General features: G+C 50.8%; 4 protein-coding genes across 4 annotated transcripts in view; 3 read left to right on the top strand and 1 right to left on the bottom strand.

The window, feature by feature from the left end:
- Positions 1-19418, bottom strand: part of LOC117889730 (protein prickle) — a 48155-nt gene extending 28737 nt beyond the window's left edge. Inside the window, exon 1 of the mRNA XM_034794152.1 lies at positions 18779-19418. Within this exon, the coding sequence (XP_034650043.1) occupies positions 18779-18819 (41 nt within the window). The 5' untranslated portion in view covers positions 18820-19418. The remainder of the gene's footprint in view (positions 1-18778) is intronic.
- LOC117889731 (alaserpin) lies at positions 12621-14677 on the top strand. Its single transcript, XM_034794153.1, has 3 exons — positions 12621-12785; positions 12850-14121; positions 14190-14677. The coding sequence occupies exons 1-3, from the start codon at positions 12770-12772 to the stop codon at positions 14324-14326; spliced, it is 1425 nt and encodes a 474-aa protein (XP_034650044.1). The 5' UTR covers positions 12621-12769; the 3' UTR covers positions 14327-14677.
- Positions 15348-16878, top strand: LOC117889732 (antichymotrypsin-2). Its single transcript, XM_034794155.1, has 3 exons — positions 15348-16385; positions 16450-16600; positions 16663-16878. The coding sequence occupies exons 1-3, from the start codon at positions 15408-15410 to the stop codon at positions 16773-16775; spliced, it is 1242 nt and encodes a 413-aa protein (XP_034650046.1). The 5' UTR covers positions 15348-15407; the 3' UTR covers positions 16776-16878.
- On the top strand, positions 17004-18551 carry LOC117889733 (serine protease inhibitor 42Dd). Its single transcript, XM_034794156.1, has 3 exons — positions 17004-17140; positions 17250-18284; positions 18350-18551. The coding sequence occupies exons 1-3, from the start codon at positions 17113-17115 to the stop codon at positions 18469-18471; spliced, it is 1185 nt and encodes a 394-aa protein (XP_034650047.1). The 5' UTR covers positions 17004-17112; the 3' UTR covers positions 18472-18551.
- Positions 19419-19674: the final 256 nt, after the last annotated feature.

The raw sequence follows: 19674 nt of genomic DNA, 5'->3' as shown, positions 1-19674 counted from the left end.
TGAGCTAAGACTGCGCAGGAATAAGAAAGATATCGTTGTAGATTTTCAGACTCAGAAATTTAAAATCGTGACCCAGCGGAGTTTATGCTTAAATTAAATGCCTTCGATCGAAGGAAAGTTATAATAAAATTCTTTTGCCATTTATGAAATTTATATATTACATCCCATAATAATGCCAAATTATATTTGTATTTTAAATAATTCTTATTGCCAAATATTGTAATATCCAGTTAGATGTTTTCAATTCGCTTTCGCCGCAATTGGATTTCACTCGAGACCCAATAGCCCACGCACCACTGTGCTCAGTTGTAACTTATAGCCATAAAAGTCTGCACGACACGATCCCCGTGAACTCGCATACACACACAGGAAAACCTTTTACCCCTCACAGACGAACACACAGGCAAGCATATTCTTGAAGGGAACTCGAAGCGAACAAACCCCAAAAACAGTAAACAAAGGCAGGAAGGAAACGAACGCTCGAACGTATGCTCATACTTTGTTACACACAAAGAGAGAGAAAGCTAGAGCGAACGAGGGAGAGAGTGCAAGAGAGAACGTCACGTCTCTCGCGTTGTGTCTGTAGTTTGTTTCTCACTGATTGCCAGGTTTGGTTTTTATTTTAATTCACTCACTCAATTTGAATGTCGTTTGGCTCTTCGAGCTGTTGTGCCCTGCAGAATGCAACCCCCAAGCCTAAGCGTCTTCACGGCAATTTGAACACGTGCCAAGCGGCAGAGCAGCACAAGAGCAGCGGAGCAGAGCAGCGAAGCAGAGGCTGAGCTGAGCGGCATAGCAGTGAAAGCAGCAGCAGGGCAGAAGCGCAGCGGAGCTGAGCAGAGCAGCCGAGCAGAGCAGAGCTGAGCAGAGAAGCTGAGCTAAGCAGAGCAGAGCAGCCGAGCAGAGCTAAGCAGAGCTGCGTGGGTCGCCTGGTCCGCCCGGGGGTTGGTTTCACTCGTGACCAGACAGCGCAGCGATCGTTAAATTTTATGATTTCATATGCTGCTTATGCTCAGAGGCAGACCGACAGACAGCGACGCGTCTCTGTCCAGCTTGACGAAGCTTTTGCTATGCTATGCAATTAACACGCAGCACAGAGAGGAAAGAGTTTAGACAACATAACTGTACCCCACACACCGCACCGCTGCGAGTGCTGGGCCAAAACAATCATCCAGGCAACACTTACGAGGCCCCAGGGAATAGGATGCACGCCGCCCCCCTTCCCCAAGGAACACGGGTAAAAGTGAAAGCTCTGCTGGGTAACGCTACGGTATTTAATGTGCAAATATCTCATACTACGCGACATTTGACAGCCACTGACCCACACCACGCCACACCATTCTACTCCACTCCTTGGCATGTTGCTGTTGCCTGTTACTGTTGCGAGCACAAACAAATTGCGTCGTTTGGCAAATCAACCCTGCAGACAGGACAACAAACATGCATAACGTTGACTGGTGGGTGGGTGTACTGCCAGCAATAACAACCAACAACCAACAACACTTCAACAGCCGCACACACAATTTCCGCTTTGGATACAGGAGGGGAGCAGCGGCAGCGGCAGCGGCAGCGGCAGAGGGCTCTCCCTTCGATTAAAGCGAGAACTGCTTCAAAATTTTAATTAAAATGCATCTGGTTGGGAGGTGTGAGGCCAGGCCTGGCTGTCATTAGCAACATGTTGCAGCATCAGCCACAACGAGCAACATCACAGCCAATGGCACTGGACGCACAAATGACATTTGTGTAATTTAATTTTATTCATTGCATAACTCACATATTTAGCAAGAACAGAGCCGACGCTGACACAGCCCCAGGAGAGACCACACACTCCCCACTCGAGTCCACACTCCACTTCTATGCCTATGAGAGTCGGCATAAAAATAATTATATAAACTTTATGCCCTTGCCGTCTGGCAGTTCTTGGACTGCCTTTTCCACCCTCGATATTGTCACACGCCCACACGCCCACACGCCCTTCCATGTCCAACTCCAAGCTCTCCCCCAAAAACCGCACAGTTTTCAAAACAGCCCAAAAACCGAGAGCGGTATAAACATTCAGCCCGCCGGCGTTCTCGTTACCGTTACCCTTCCCCTTCCGCACCGCTCGACACAGACACAACGATACTCACCTCGCTCTGGGCCGGAGCCGCCTTTAACATGATTTGTTGGATTTGGCGAAAAAGATTTCCTAATTCCATTTGCCAGACATGTTGCGGGCGACGCTTTTGGGGTTGGTTTTTACCCAACAAATATTGCAGGTCTGTGTGGCCCGGCAGGGAACAGTTTCAAGTGTTAAAGCTGCAGCCGCTAAGGGGTTAAGCATGGGAGACAGAGAGAGCAGCTAGTGCGCCCTCTTACAGTGAGAATTTCTAACAGAAAATACACAAAATTGCACCTTGAAGTTGCGTTTAGATAATGACAATATCAGTGCCCAAAAAAGATGTTTCCCATCATTATCAAACGACAAGTACCCAAGGCGGCAGCTCAATTACAACTTTTGTCCCTCTGTGACTGCTGCTGGAGCATTTCATTAGCTGTTTTGTCGCTGCTTGATATTTCCAAACACTTCATTAAGGGGCGCACTATTAGCTGTGACTCCAACTGCCTGCCAGACTGACTTTGATAGGCCCATTGTGTTGTGGCGTCTTCTTATTAGTTAGCCAGTGACTGGCACTGTACCTGTACCTCAACCCTGCCTGTCTGCTGTGGGAACAGCCCACACAGAAGCGCTCATAAAGAAGACAGACAGACGACAGACAGACAGACAGCAACTAACTACGCCGCTCTCTACTCCACTCTTTGAGCCACTTTTTACCTCCACTTTCGACCAGCTAATGCCTCGACTCTAAGCCTGAGCTCTGGGTCGTTCCTCCCTTTGCCAAAAAAAATCATATGCAAATTGTTGCTTTGGCAACTTTGGATCTAGGCATCCGCTTGCCTCGCCGCTTGCTGACTCTGCTGTTTATTTAAAGACTTGCCACGCATCGTTGGGTTAGCCCAGCGGTGCCGTGCCGTGCCACATGTTGACGAAATCCATGGCCAGGCATGGCCACATCAAAGTGAACTACAGATCGCTGGCGGGGGTTGCTGGCTCTTCCGCTTTCCCCGTTTTTATTACGCCTTTCGCAATGGGGTAAGCAGAATTCCAGCAGCCTTAGGGGCACCAAGAACCAGACCAAAACTCAGGCGAAACTTGCAACACATTTGGACGAGCATTTCGTGGTATTTGCCTGTTCTTGTGTTTGTCTGTTATTAAAATCTTTCGGCTTATTTGCACTCCGTTTGGGTGGGTGCCCACAGGCACGGGCTCTGGTTATGGGCTCTCCCCGGCTCATAAATATGCAAGTCATTAATAGATAGATGAGGCGCCCCAGGCCAGAGCTCTCCACCATCCTGTGCTGTCCTGTCAGCTCTCATCAAAGTCAGCAGCCAGCAACCCTCTGGCCCCTTTTTTGTGGGTGGGCTAAGCGTTCCCACTGGGATTGGGGGTACTCTCTCTGTGTGTGTGTGTGTAACGGAACTGCCTGCACATAAATTGAGTAAAAATTATGCTTCATTTGATTTAACACAATCGGTTTGACTTTGCCATCCAGAACTTTGCCCGTGCTTCTGCAGCCAAGTCAAGGCATTTGATGTTGGGCTGCTGCCCTTTCAGCGACAATTGGATTAGGCGCAGGATGGCATTGATTCGTTCTATATACCAAGGGGTAGTGCCATGTAATGGAGCATACTTCAGGCATTGCCAGTGTAGCGGATTGCCCTTTTGGGGAAGTTGTTCGGGCCAACAGAATTCGAGCGAGAGCGAAGGGAGTTTGAGGCGGAAGAGCTGCAGAAATAGCAGCAAAATGCATTCGGTTTGAGCTACAAAACTAATAGAAATTTATGGAAAATTTATGCAAAAGCTTTGCCCACAAATGCTGATAAGTTCCACTCGTCTGACCCACTTCTTACCCTAGTTTCTGGAGCACCGAAGCTCCTTCTTCTAATAGCTCCTAAACTCTCTCAAATTTCTAGCAATTTTCAGCTTAATTTCCCGCCTTAACTTTGCATATTCAAAGCGCTAAAAACCGCCCACAAGTTGATCTGGAACTGGAAATACAAGTTCAATGGATAATTATACACACAGCCAGAGCCATAGATCGGATCGGATCGGAACGTATCGGAACGGATCGGATTGAATCGATTTATTGGCGAAATACTTTTCATATTTGCAGCGGCTTTCAGCGTCGGAGACTGCTGCACCGCCTGCGAGATTCTTATCCATCTTTCTATGCCATAATAAACACATTGTCTGCGAGCTGCCCTCTCCCCTCTCTCCTCTCTCCTCTGCCCCTTTCCCTGCCTTTCCTGGCGCAGTTTTCTTGACTTTTCCAGCGACTAATATTTCCGCTATGGGCAGCTATTTCTTTCACTTAACCGCGGGCCACTGCAACTTGCACATGTTCGGCCCCTGCCCCCTGCCCCTGTCCCTGCCACACTTTACACGGATTTTCCACCCATTGCCTTTTCTTTTTCTTTTTCTCTTCTTTTCTTCTTTTTTATTGACAGGCAGCAGGCTCGCCAGCGGCAGGCAGCAGTTGTTGCTGCAACATCCGCACATGTGGCTGGCTGGCTGTGGCTTTTCCTGTTTTGTTTGCTGGAGCGGCAGCCGGAGCATTGTTATTGTTTATTGATGCACTACTTTGCGCTATTTTCGTGTGGCAGGCAGCAGGCAGCAGGCAGTAGAAGTTGCAACAGCAGATGGCGTTGCCAGTCCGGTGGGCGTTCAAGATGAGAGAAACAGAAACAGAAACAGAAACCAGAAATCAGCCACCGAACAACAGTTGCTGTTGCTGCTTGCCACATAAATTGCTCGGACGCGGCAGGAGAATGCCTGCCACAGATGCAGATTTAATGAGCAGCCGCCATGCCACGGGGAGTTGCCCCAGCCACAGCCACAGCCACAGCCAGTCGCTCGCTTTCAATTAGCTCTGCTCAAAAATGCTCAAATTACAGCCGGGCAATGTCAGGGCCACAAGCTGCCGATTATTAGACATGTCAACAGTCGGAGCTCAGGTTTTATTGAATTGTCAAGTGGCAGCCTCCTGCTGGAGTCCCTGTGGCAGCATGCAGCTGTGGCAGCCGTGTGGCTCTTGGCTCTTGGCTGCTGCTGCCTGGCTGCCTTTTTCCTGCCAATTACTGCTGCAGCCGCTGCCGCTTGTTGTTTGCCAATTTCCAGATACTTTTTCTTCAATTACGTATACGACCTGGTTGCTAGCGCTGCCTCTGCCTCTGCCTCTCTCTCGCTCTAACTCTCTTTCTCTCTCCTTCTTTGGCTGCGTCTTGGGCTTGGGGATTTCTTTCGTTTTATGTCGCATGTAATTAGTCACGATGTTGGCAGCAGACACACTGCAGGCCGCTCCAAGTCTGTCTTTGGGTGCCATTCCCTGCACTCGATTCTCAAGCTTAGAGACGGCGACTCTTGAGCTCTCTCTCTCGCTGAAGCTGTCGATGCCGCCTGCCCCCAGCCTGCCCCCAGCCTGCCCCACTGCCTGCCTCTGTCTGCCTTTGTTGTTTGCCGTTTTGCCACTGCCACAACTGATGCAACGGCCAAAACAAACTCTGGCCCCATCGCGGAAGTGTGAATCGCCATCCACTGGCCTGCCATTTGTATTGTCCTCGCCGTAAACGGCACCATAATTAGGCCAATTAGCTGGGGCCGAGGCTGCGGCTCATAAATTACACAAATACGCCTGCAATGCACGTCTGTCAGCCGGCAGAACCTCTCCTTCCATCCACAAGCAGACACTTTCCAGGCAGACACTCAACGCACGAGGAACTCAGCGGCAAACCTGGGGCAAAACATAATTTATAGACACATGCAGCGCGCTCGGCTGCGGTTCGATTTGATCGAATATTAATCAAAACACAGTTCATTTTTTGTGGAGAAAAAACACACCAGCAAACCAGCAAACCAGTTTCCCCCCCGCCCCCGAGCAGACCAAACTTCTGCAGACTCATTACCGGCGCACAACAACCGAAAACTTCAACCACAAAAAATACTCGAAAAGCACTCGAAAACTTGTCTTGCTGCGTAATGCTCCCAACTATGGAGCCGCCAGAAGGTAGATGTACATTTTGTTGTAATGTTTAATGCCCGCCCCGCACTCTGCACTCTGCACTCCCCCCACTTGAGACCCCCTGCTCTCGGCATATCGCGCACTTGAATCTGTTACGCAAATGTGCGTAATGCGCATATGAATATGGCTGCCTGGATGACTGGACTGTTGCCGAGTGTGCCTGTGTGTTGCTCGAAAGCGGCCAAGAAACGGCCACAGAATGTACAGCACAAAATGATTACGTACGAGCGGCGGAGGAGGCCGTTCAGCTGGGAACCGTTCAGCGCGCGTGGGCCTTGACGGACAACTCACAGAATGGGTGAGGAACTTGAGGCTACCTAACAGCGGACAGCCCAACAGCCACAACAGCCGCCTTTCAAGTGCCTTCCCTCGAGTGGACAAAAGCAAAGTAAAGCTTACAAAATGTTGGCCATAAAAAAGTTCAACTTTCGGCAAATGAGTCACGGCACAGCACAAATGTATTTATGTATGTAGAATCTATGTATGCAAGTCTGTAAATATGTAGAGAGAACACACTCGGAGGCAACAGCGCTACACAGATCAGTGCTGGCAAAACTTTGACATTTTGCAATTAGTCAAAGCCAAAGCTGCTGCGCTGCAGCGAATGTTCGGCTGAAAACACAACTGGGTGGGCGCTGGGATGTCAGGGGAGCAGGAATACAAATGTGCTGAAGGAATTTACTGGCTCTATAACATTTGGAGTACAAATTTGAGTGCATTTCGGGGTAGCTTTAGGCTTAAAATTCAATCAAAAATTATTCTTTCTTTTAATAAATATTTTCAAAGAATTAGCACAGAAAACGGCAATTAAAACTAAAGATTTAGGGGCTTCTGCAGGCTAAAAATCAATCTTTTATTGAAGTTTAATTAATATTTGTTCTGCTCCTAAATATTCTCAGATATTTCCCACAGCAAAGTGCAACCAAATCTTAGCCCCACAAGGCCATCATTTATTTCCCGTTTACACTTTTATTTATCTCCACATTTGGGAGATTTCATCTTTAATCTTCCAACTTTATTACGCCGTAATCTGTGTCCGGAGCTGCCAAGAGTTAAAACATTTTTAATGACTTTAGAACTCTTTTGTTAAAAAGAAAATAAAACCCAGAGGAATCTTCCGTTGATCTCCGAATCGCGAGACAAGTTCAATGGACCGACTGCACGGGCAGCTGTGCCTCAATTGGCTTCAATTGAGGATCATGTTCGGAAATCAATATCAATTATCGCTGCGCACAGGCTTTGGGGCAGAGACACAGAGCTGGGACGTTGATTGACGAATGGACTGCACTGAGCCGAGCAGACTGCAGCTTCGTGGCACAATTAATCCTGTGAGTAAATAGCTCAGAGGAGGCTCCCAGAGAGCGCGGCGGAGAGCGGGAGAGCGCTACATAAATTCAATTTACGCGGCGCGAGGCGAACTTTGCTGTCACACAATTTGCAATCAGGCAGAGGCCGAGATCGAGGCTGAGAGCCCGAGAGCCCGAGAGCCCGAGACCTCGACGTGTTGGGTAATTTGGAGAATTTATGACAAGCATTATGGCAACACTGGCTCCAGCCATCTCGCTCTCTCTCCAACTGTCTCTCTCTTCCAGTGTTTGCTTGTAATTCTGAGAGCTGCCGCCCCAAAACCCACAAACCAGTTTCAATATTTGAGTTCTCCTTGCTGCCTGCTGCCTGCCGCCTGCCGCTGCTGCTTTTCCGATTACTCACGCCTAACCGGCTCCGCGCGGCTCGCTGATCGTGAATTTTCCAGCTACCAACTCCATAATAAGTCACCGGGCAGCAACTGGTAGTCGGTCGGTATGGGGATCGGGCTTGGGCTCGGGCTTGGGATTCCCGCAAAGCGCAAAAAATTAGAGTTGCCAATTATACAAATGGTCAAAGACAGGCGGAGAGACAGGGAGACGGAGAGACGGACAGAAGGTAAGACTCTGATTCCCAGTCGGACATCAAGTTTAGAGTCCAAAGCGCAAGTCCGAGGCTGGTGGTAAATTGTCAAAACTGTTGGCCCGCACTGCGGCGGCTCTCTTGGCCAGTTTTCCAGTTTGACAGGCCGCGACAAAGGTGCGGCTCTGCGCGCACCGAGCGATCGGGCAGCGGTTTAGTTATGGCAGCAAGCAGCAAACAGCAAAACAAAAAGCTGCCACACAAATCCCTGACGCTTTTAAATTGGTTTTCCTTTTAGTTTTTGCCCTCCCGCTTTTCCGTCTTTCAAATGTCAAAGGCAATTGTCATGGGTGGATCCGCTGGCGGCTTTTGGGCGTTGCTCTGACTCCGACTCCGACTCCGACTGAAGCTCAAACTTTAATTGCAAATCCACAAGAAAAAGATCTGCGATCCGTGGCAAAAATGTTAAAGTTGAAGGCGGCCTTTGGGGTGTGGCAGGGGCCAGCGAATGTACACCAGAAATGAGCCACATTATGCAGCTAAGGTCGATCGGTCGCTCGGGCTCTGCGTGCGTGCTGCATGAAAGATGCAAATGAGCGACAGAGCCACCGGGAAGAGACGGCCAAACATTGCGTATACGCGGCGTTGCCCCGAGGCGAAATTCAATTAAGTTGTTCGGGAAATTGGCCACGAGAACGTGTTGGACTTTTCCAGCACTGCAAGAAATGCTGGGACTTGATTTTTAATTGAAATTGAAGCAGGAATCAGCGCTGTGCACTTCCCAGAGGGGCAGATTCTGCTGAGAAACTTTCTCTGCTCTCTGGCCCCAAATTTCTCACAGTGTTCGCCCAGGTTCTTGGCTTTGCTGCAATGCAAATAAATCATCATGTCGATGCATTTGAGTCTGCCTGGCTGGCTGGCTGGCTGGCTGGCAATGTTGTACGTGATACTCGCGCACCTTCGTGTCTGCCGGCCAATTACATATTTGTCTTGGGCTCTTCGGGGCTCTTGGGCTCTGCTCCACCCCTGACATGACATGGCCTGGCCTGGCCTGGCTCTGTGCTCTGCTCTCTCTCTCTCTCTGTTCGTGCCAGTGTGCTCCAGTTTCCTATGTAGTTCTCTGTCTGCTCCATGGCCGTATTACCCGTGCGATAATGCCGCAATTCATCATTATTCTGTGGCTCTTTTTTGTGCTTTTCCTGCACTCTAATGAAAGGCTGTTCCGCTCGTTTTCTTGTGCTTGTTACATGCGGGGCTGCCCTGCGTTGTATTCCCCCGTCTGATATATTGGCAAGTCAAGTCAGTTGGATACGAGAAATAAAACAAAATGCCAGCGCCACTGGCAGTTAGCTGTTTGCTTTTTGCTTCAGCTCTTTGCTTCAGCTTTAGCGGTACTTTCCGCCTAATCTCGCTCTTGATTCCCCCCATTGTGGATTGTGGGGGCGTGGCTGCGGCTCCAATTAAGCCTTAACTGATTACAATAAGATTTCGGCTCATTAGAGTCCGTGGCAGTTAAATCTATAAAGGAAATAACAGACAATTGCGGCGGCCCCAAAATGCCAATGGAATGCCAAGCAGCAGCAGCACAGAGAGAGAGAGAGAGAGAGAGAGAGAGAGAGAGCCACAAATTTGCAAACCACAAATTTAGATCAATAAAGAACACGCAGAGTGGAGTGCAGCCGCAACCAGAACCAAGCCCAAAAAGGAGACTGCAAACAATGGAGCACAAAAACAACAACCGCCTGGCTGCTGACCTCAGCAGAGCGCTGTCTCCCTCTCCCTCTCTCCCACTTGAGATCTGTGTGTGGGTGTGTGCAAGGCTCAACCCATTATGGCGCCTAACGGGCGAGAGAGGGAGTCAGAGTCCGCGCGACAGAGAGTCGAGTCTCTGCCGAGCTCTCTGACATTCAGAATGATTGCATCACGAAGTACAAATTTAAACAGCGATTACCGGCAGTCGTCTCTCCCTCTGCCCGAACTTCCAGCGCACCCGCGCTGCACAGTTCTTGGGACAACAGCAAGAACAGCGTGAGAGCGAGAGCGGGAGCGGCAGAGAGGCGGGCAGCAAGAGAGAGCGCAGCTTCGCTTCCCGCAGCAATTTCTATAAATGCTGCTAAATGCATGATCGGCTGAATTTACGTCTCCACAGAATGAAGTGGGAAAGCCAAGGCGGGGGGCAGAGAGGACAAAGAATGCCGACTATGATTAAGTTACAGCAAAATAATAAGTTTCCTTTATGTTGCTTTAATTGATGCCAGGCTCCGGATGCAGTGGCGGCGCTACAGGAGCGTGGAGCTTTACGCTCTCTCTCCCCATGCATTCGCCTCGTTAGCAACATGTTGCGGAGACAGGCTCACGCCACATACAACACGTCTGTATATGGAAATCGCATGTGTAAATATTTTGATGGCAACTTTATGATTTATTTGCCATAATTATATGCAAATCGGGCAAATCGTGCCGCAAAGCGTGCAATTTAATGCGATTTTGTTGTAAGCGACGCCAACGGACAGTCAGTCCAGTGTGTGAGGCTCATGTGCCGCCTTCCATACACTTCCCACTCCACCTGCACTCCACCACTCCACACCTCCACCCCTGCCATTTAATGCTCCAGCGACTCTCCACTCAACACGCAAATTAATGAGTGGCAAACTAGAGTCTGGTTGGCAGCTTGCAGCAACAAATTGCTTTTGTGGTTTGCCCGACCAGCAACATGTTGCGCACGCTAATTGAGGCAACATTGCAGTGACAATTTATAATATTTTCATGCTCTGTGGGTTGTGGTTTGCAGCGGGTTGGTGCGAGGCAGTTAATTGAGTGACTAATTGAAGGAAATCGCCAATGAAAAGTGGAATGCACATAAATGGCAGACACTGTACTTGAGAGCAGAGCAGATCCATCCATAATATATTTCTTTTTAATTCCCATAAATCTGCGAATTGATCTTTGACTTGCGTTGGCTTTTCTGGGGAATTTCTTATACAAAAATATTTATTTTTCATTGGAATCTAACAAGAGGAGGAATGATCTATGCAGGTTATCAGCCAGTTAAATAATGATTGAATTTGTTGCGGAAGATAGCAGCTGATTGAAGCAATTCTTACCACAAAATGACAGCTGAAAGTGGAGCCAGAAGATACACATCTGAATGCCAGCAGCACCGCTCTATGGCATAGACATTTGATAGACCCAATCAGAACGATGTTAAAGCTGTCCCTCTGCCCAGTCGTACTGCTTGTTGGCTGCTCGTACTGCTTGCTGCCTGGTCGAACTGCTTGTTTGCACTGGCAAAACACTCGACGACAAATCAGTCACAGGAGGGACAGATTCACAGAGTTGAATGGAATGAAGAGCACGCACCTGGGGGCAGGCACTACAATTAGCTGGAGTGTGTGCCCCCCCGCCCCCCTGGGCACTTTTAACTTTGCTTCCACTCCATTTATTGATTGCATTCTATGCCTATGATGCCTATGCCAACCCCCGTTCATGTGCCTGCTATCTGCGATGCACTCTGAATATGTGCCCCAATTTCGTATGCAACAGAAGCAACAGGCGGTGTGGCAGCACCAGAGTGTGTGGAGTGTGGGCGTGGCGCACTAACAAGGCGGTGGCGGTGGCGGCGGCGGCGGCACTCTAATTGGAGTAAATTATGTTTACACATTCGGCCGCCTGCAAATTGGGTCACAGAACGAACCAGATTGAGTGCTGGCAGGGGGTAGGGGAGGGAGCGGGAGAGTGCTGATATGAAATGCATTTCGTGTTTGGTTTTTACATAATTAAAAAGGTTCCAGCAGAGAAACTGGAAATGGAAATGGAAATGCAGAGAGTGAGGCTGCAACCGGGACCACGTGTGCGGTCTGGCTCCGTTCTTAGATTTTATCTGCCGGCAGGAATATCTAATTAGATGCTCGCGCTTATATTTATGGTCTGTGACTATGGAATGGATGTGGAAAGAGGGGAAAAAAAGAGTTATCTAATGTGCTTAAGGTAGCATTTTGGTGGCATACAAATGTCAGCAGGAAGTGGCAGAGTTATGAGTCGATGCCGGGCCCAAGATAATGTTTCTATAAATACAACAAACAGAGAGAGAACTTGTAGACAGGTTTCCAACTGGAAGATGTTCTTTCGCATGAGTCACATCTCGCTGCCAAGTGGGAAATGGGAAATGGGGAATTGCAGCGGCAACCCACGCGGCAAGCCAACAATTGGGGGCAGAGATCGGGAAAACCAAGCAGGCAGCAGCTCCACGGACACATGTGTCTGTGTGTAATGTCGCTACACATGAGTCTGTGTGTACTGTCTCTACACATGTGTCTGTGTGTTTGCATTGATGTCTGTACCTTTTGCTTTTTGTGTGCAATTAGAATCAGCATCAGCATCAGCAGTGGCTTCGGCCTGGGCTTTGCTTCGCTTCGGCTTTTGCTTGTGCTTGGGTTTTTCCCCACTCGAATGGCCCGTAAACAGACGGGAGAGCAGCGAACCTCAACTGGTTCTGCCTCTCTCTCTCTCTTTCTGCGCTGCCAGCATAGACGTCGTGTTCTGGACCGGTTCTCGCGCTCTCCCTCTCAGCATTCTGTTCCGTTTTGCGCTTGGCGATTTGCGATCATCTTTAAGTTCAGTTTTGTATTAAAGCTGCAATCGTGCTGATCGTCTCAGCACTACACCGCAGCAGGCCGCACAGCGACAAGGAATTTATTGATATTTATTTAAATATAGTGGGGAAAACAGTAACGGGTCAAGCGGCTGCGATAACAGACAACAAAATGGCAAGCAAATGCAGTAAGCAAAAGGAACAGCTACACCTCGAGGCACGTTCTGTAGTCCAATTTCTGTTTTCTTACAGTATTCCTGCTGCTCCTGGTGTTGGGACCCTACCTGCTGGCTGCACAGGCCTATACGCACGGCACCTATGTCGTGCCTATCTCGGTGCGTATTGGAGGCGCACTCGCCGCTCCGGCAGCACCCAGAGCTCAGACAGACAACCAGAGGCCGCTGGAGGATGACCAGCAGCCCCAGACGACTGCCGATGAGCAGCCTCAGCCACAGCCAAAGCGACAGCCCGCCAATGTGCTGGGCGCCAACGAGGTGCATCTGCCCGCCGCCTCCAACAGTCCCACGCGTCCGCCGGCCAAGCACAGCTTCAAGGATCGCTTCAGCTCGAAGCTCTTCCAGCCCATTGCCAGCCGCTCGCAGCAGCAGAATATCGTCTACTCGCCCGTGTCGGTGCACGCGCTGCTGGGCATGATCTATGGCGCCTCCGAGGGTCGCACCTCCCAGGAGCTGCAGCAGGCGGCGGAGTTCAGCAGCGATGCGCAGGCCGTGGGCCACGACTTCCGCCAGCTGATCAAGCAGCGACGACAGCTGCAGAATGCGGAGCTAACCATCGTCAGTCAGATGTTCTACAACAAGAATTTGGGCGCCGTCAATCGGGATTATCCGGAGTACGCGGAGTACTACTACTCCTCGGGCATAGAGCCCGTGGATATGGGGCGCGCCAGGGATACGGCTGGCTGGATCAATGCCTGGGTGTCGGACAAGACGCGCAACAAGATCCGGCAGCTGGTCAAGCCCGGCGACATCGATGGCCAGACGGAGGCGATGCTGGTGAATGCCATTTACTTCAAGGCCCGCTGGGCCAACGAGTTCTCCGCCACGGACACGAGCTCCGGCAAGTTCCGACGCGGCACCGGCGCCCCCAGAAATGTGGCAATGATGTTCAACGATGATGTGTTTGGCTATGCGGATCTGCCCGAACTTGGGGCCACTGCCCTGGAGATGCACTACGCGGACAGTGAGGTCAGCATGCTGATTCTGCTGCCCAACCAAGTGGATGGCCTGGCACAGCTCGAGCAGCAGCTGGCACGTCCCCAGCACGATCTCAATAGGATTGCGGCACGCCTGCGCCAGGAGACGGTGACCATTCGGATACCCAAGTTCCGCATTGAGTTCGAGCAGGACATGACGGAGCCACTGCAGCAGCTCGGCATCCGCGAGATGTTCTCGCGCAGCTCCCAAGTCACAAAAATGCTCGACCGCCCCGTGCGCGTGTCCAAGATTCTGCAGAAAGCTTTCATCGATGTGAACGAGGCTGGTTCGGAGGCGGCGGCTGCATCATGTGAGTACAGCTAAAAGGAGAAGCTTTCAGTGCAGGATTAACTTTATTCTCTCTCTCTCTCCTGGTAGATGCCAAGTTTGTGCCCCTCTCCCTGCCCGTGAAGTCGCGCGAGTTCAATGCCGATCATCCGTTCGTCTTTGCGCTGCGCACACCCGACTCGGTGCTCTTCATCGGCCACGTGCTGCAGCCCACGGCAATGGCCTAAGCGACTCCGCCGCGACACACCCTAGACCAGAGAGGGATTGATGCATTTGCGAAACAAATAATAAAATGAACAACAAATACTCATAATTCCCCCAAGGAGTATCATTCAATGCGAATCACCTTTCGCTTTAGGAACGATAACCTTTGCAGCCCACAGCTGCACCTCCGGTGGGTGCCTTTTCCCAGCTCGTGCTCATTCTGTTTGTTGATTTGGTTTCAGAATTTCCAGCGATTGCCGTTCGCTCGTTGCTGTAAGTTGGCAAACCCGTTTGGGTAGCCCAGCCACGATCTGGCCTGGCCCCCACTGCCGCCTCACTGTGTGGCTATAAATAAAAAGCGAATTTCTCAATCATTTTTCAAAGCGAGGCAGCGGCTCGAACTTCCTCATGCGCACTTCAGCCAGTACGAGTGTATATCGAGAGAGCGACAGAAAGACAGAGAGAGAGAGAGGGGAAAGCCCGAGATGAGTAATTGGAATACCCGCTGAAAGCTGCGCATAATTAATAGCCTCGACTCAAGGTTGCCCATGCACTCGCAGAAAAAAAGGGGCTGAGAGCAGCCACACACCAAAAGTTCAGCAGGGATTAAGGCTCGGCTGGCTCAATGTTTACAGGTTTGTTTTGTGCAAGTGTAGCGAAACGGCGAGGCAGAGAGGCGAGCAGGTAGAAGCTTGATCTTGAAATCAGCAGTGGATAGCATGACACTCCCCTCCCTCGCCCTTCCTCTCTCCATTCAGCAGCGTGCGCACTTCAAAAGTTTAACTCCCGCTCTCCCGCTCTCATTTCGTTTGTGTGCTTACAGCAGCTTCTGCTTGCGCGATGCTTGCTTGTTGTTTGTTCTCTCGGTCAGCCTCCCTCCCCTACCCAACCCGAGGCAACGCTGACAGAATTTCAATGCCGAGCTTTTGGCTGCGCAATCAATAAACAAACTGTGAACCCCGACCGGCTCAATGTCTTCGAAGTATTTTTGAATTTCCATGAATGAGCCGCGCTCGTGCTCGTGTGACGACTTCGTTTAGTTGTGTGTAAACCACTGAATCACAAACTACGCAAACCAAACAAAGCTTGGAATAGCCCCTAGCCATGATCAATAAACAATACTGGAGACGACTCCCACTGGCCGTGCTGCTGGCTATCCAACTGCTGGCAGTCGTTGGCGCTGCCTCGGGCAGTCCAGGCGCAGCTACCGCCAGCGCCTCCAACTACCGCTTTGGGCTGCGACTCTCCGCCAGACTGGGACGAAGTCAGCCCAGTGTCAATGTGGCTGTCTCGCCCATCCTCGTGCAGGCAGCACTCGGCCTGCTGTATGCCGGCACCGAGCCCGACTCCGCGGCGGCCCGGGAGCTGCGCGAGGCACTCGATCTGCCGCATGCGAGCAGCGCCCGACAATCGCTCAATGGCCTTCGGGAACTGCTCTCCGAACTGAAGCAATCCTCGGCCGTGGGCTGTCGCCTGCGTCTGCTCAGCGACTTTTACACGCTGCAGCGCTTCACCTTCAACTTTCGGGATGAGTTCCAGGCGCTCGCAGCCCAAATGGGAGTCGGCAGCCATCGCCTCGAGTGGGAGTCGCCCGCCAGCGCCGCCCAAGCCATCAATTATGACTTCCTCAGTCGCAGCAACTTCAGTGTGGGAGAGCTGGTCAGTGCTGCGCAGTTGGAGGCGATCGCCGACCACGACACACCCTTCCTGCACGTGTCGGCGGTGACATTCCGCGCACCCTGGGCCCAGAGCTTCGACCCCGATGAGACGCAGCGCATCAATTTCTTCAGCGAGGGAGAGCGACCCAAGCTGGTGGATGCCATGTTCGGGCAGCATCGCTTCAGGTACGCGGAGATAGCCGCTCTGGACGCACAGCTGATCGAGCTGCCCTTTGCCGTGGCAGATCTGCGGCTGCTGCTCATCCTGCCCAACCGAGCGGATGGACTGCCGGAGCTCGAGCAGCAGCTGGCCAAGTACGATCTGCAGTATCTCCGTGGGCAGATGAGCGAACGCAAGGTGGCCCTCACGCTGCCCAAATTCCAGGTGCTGGTCCACACACAGCTCTCCAAGGTGCTGAAAGAGGTGAGCAAAAGAGAGCAAGCAAACGGTAAACGAACCCCTTCCAACCCCCTTCTTTGCCTTGCAGTTGGGTCTGACGCGACTCTTCACAGCGGAGGCGCAGCTGAGTGAAGTCTTCAGTTCGCTGCTCGCCAGCTCGGCCCCCCATCTGGGCGAGATGTCGCAGAGCACGCTGCTGGAGCTGCAGGAGGCGGGTGGCAGCGCCGGCGATTCGTTCTGTAAGTTTGTTTCTGGAAGTCTTTGCTCTCTCTTTAATCAGCTGCCTGTTGTCTTTTTGCAGCCTTTGGGGATCTGTTTCGACGCGCCCTGCCGCTGGTCATCAATCATCCGTTCTTCTATGCCATCGGCAATGACAAGAGCCTGCTGCTGGCCGGCCACATAGTCGACATCTAATGCATTCAGCGCTGGGAAGGCCACACGGAGGTTATCGGCTTATCAGTGCCCCGACTCAGGCTCGAATCAGTTTTTAGTTCGTAGCAAATAAACAGAGACCAAAGGTGACAAATGACTTGTAAACAGCACTCTCTGAGAACCCCCGAAATAAAAGAGCGACCAAGAGAGCGCAAGAGCGCAGTGAAAATTGATGTGAATTCGCAGCTTGAACAACCTCCAAGGCGCAGCGCCGCTCGACTGCTCGTTCAGTTTGTATTCCGACGCGTTTGGGTCTCATCTGTGTCTCAAGTGCGAAATCAGTTCCACATATAAATTACAGCTACAAACGACTGCGATCATGGCTGTCACCGTCAGCTGCCTATTACGTAAGCCCCAATTTATACGATCTGGTTTTAGTGGGTTCCAGCGCTCGTGTTTATTCGCTTTTATGACTACTTATGATAAAGGGAAAACATTTTCCGCTCCCTTCTCTAGTGCTCCTTGTGGGACTCTCCCTGGGGAAGACCAACTCGGGCTTTGATGCCTCCATCGATCGCAATTTGCTGGCCGCCGATCTGTACAATGCGGTGGGCGCCGATCACTTGAATGAGAATGTTGTGATCTCGCCTGCCAGCATACAGAGCTCCATGGCTCTGGCTTTTGTGGGGGCCAAGGGTCAGACGGCCAGCGAGCTGCAGCAGGGCCTGAGGCTGGGCCCCGGGGATGTGGATCAGGTGAGCCAGAGGTTTGGCAGCTATCAGCAGTCGCTGACACGCGACAACAATCTGCGACTGGCCAACAACATCTACATCAACGAGAATCTGGAGTTTAAGGGCTCCTTCCGGGACGTGGCCCAGCGGCAGTTCGACTCGAACATCGACAAGTTGGACTTCCATCCGCCGTACAACAAGCGGACAGCGGATGGCATCAATCGAGCGATCGCCACCAAGACCAATGGCAAGATCAATGACATTCTCGCCGCCGAACTGCTCAACGATCGCACCGAGGGCGTCATTGTCAATGGCATCTCGTACGCGGCGCCCTGGCAGAAGGCCTTCAAGCTGGACAAGACCGAGAAGCGCTCCTTCCGCACCGGCAACGGACAGTCCGTGCGCGTGGACACCATGTGGACCCTGCAGAACTTGAACTATGCCGAGGTGCGCTCTCTCGATGCCAAGGTCGTGGAGCTGCCCTACCAGAATGCCGACTTTTCGATGCTCCTTCTGCTGCCCAATCGCAAGGATGGTCTGAGGTCCCTGCAGCAGTTGCTGGTGGGCAAGAATCTGCTGGCGGAAATTGGTGAGCTGAGCCAGCACAAGGTGGAGGTGCTGCTGCCCAAATTCAGCGTTACCTTCGGCCTCAGTCTGGAGAAGCCCTTCAAGCAGTTGGGCGTGCACACAATGTTCTCCCGGGACGGTGACTTCAGCAACATGTATCGCATGTTCGTCAGCCACTTCATCAATGCCGTGGAGCACAAGGCCAATGTTGAGGTCTCGGAGGCGGGCGTCGAACAGCCCCTAGAATCGGGCGGTGAGTATTGTCATTCCCAAAGTGTCTTTTCCCTATTTATCGTTTACTTCCCTCCCCAAATACAGTTCTCAAGGGCTTGTTCTCGCGTTCCAAGAAGTTCGAGGCCGATCATCCGTTTGTGTTTGCTGTCAAGTACCGGGACTCGATTGCCTTCATTGGGCACATTGCCAACTATGCGTATGTCTGAGGCGCATTCTTTGAAAGTTTTTTCTACATTTTGTTAATTTCATTTATTGCGAAATAAAAGCTGTATAAAGGGGCAACTTTTGTGCTTGAATTTACATATACTAATTTAATTAAATTTCGTGTGAGAGCTTGAGCAAACGAAAGAGGTGTTAAGTGTTTTATATTTTGTTGTTAAATAATTAACAAAGTGTACACAAATTTGTGAGCTGCTGTGTGCTCGGAGTCTGGAATTTCTTGCATAGAATATGTAGCTGAAATGTAGCTACACATGTTGCCATAAACTTAGCTACAAATGTCGCTTTGCTCACCTTTCCAACTCCATGGGCATCATTTGATTGGGTTTATCCATGTTGCGGGAATTTATCCTTGTTCTGCTGCTTATCTCTGGCGTTTTATCAGCTGTTGCCTTTTGGCTTTGTTTTTCGCTTGATTTGCATTCATAGGTACACAACACACTCACGGTGGGGGGTGGGCAAGGGTGGGGGGCTGCAGCTTCACGGATTTATTTATTATCGTATTCTGTCGCTGCTTTTTGGACTTTTCTGTCGCTGTTTCCTTTAATCGCGCACATAAATCAACAAAAAAGCCGCACAAAACTGACAACAATTTGAGCTTAGGCGTATTTATTATTAGGTTTTTGTTACTTTTTTTGGCTATAACTTTTATTTTGCAGTTGGTGGCATTTGGAGGTGGAGTGTGCCTGTCGATTGCTGGACTGGCATTAGAAACTGGAAACTGGTTCGCGGTGCCCGAATTACGTTTGCGCTGCTCTGGCTTTGCCTCTGACTCGGACTCTGACGCTGTCTCCCAGTCGCCTTAATTGTGTTTACTGCCTGGCATCTGTGTTGCACAAAGTGGTGGACATTTTCGCGCTGATTGGATGTCGCGCACTGTGGCTGGGGGGGAGGCACTAAGTTGACCATTTAAAATAATTGATGCACATTTTTTTTGTTGCTTACTTTACCGAAAACACAGACACACACACAGGCACACACTGATGCTGCTACACGTATGGTTACGGCTACTTGTTGCATATATTTTTATTTTGTATTCATTAAAAACTCCTCTTGGCTGTGGCACGGTACGTTGCACACGCAAGCCTCGGGGCGGTTTCGAGACAGCTGCCCCGGATCCGATCCTCGCCACTTGATAAGAAGGCCTGGCCGAAAATAACGCGGGGGCAGTAGACGTTGTCCGATTGCCG

The sequence above is a fragment of the Drosophila subobscura genome, chromosome E (assembly GCF_008121235.1).
Source record: "Drosophila subobscura isolate 14011-0131.10 chromosome E, UCBerk_Dsub_1.0, whole genome shotgun sequence".
Lineage (NCBI taxonomy): Eukaryota > Metazoa > Arthropoda > Insecta > Diptera > Drosophilidae > Drosophila > Drosophila subobscura.
The sequence above is the reverse complement of the archived record's forward strand: the minus strand, read 5'-3'. Positions and strand labels throughout refer to the sequence as shown.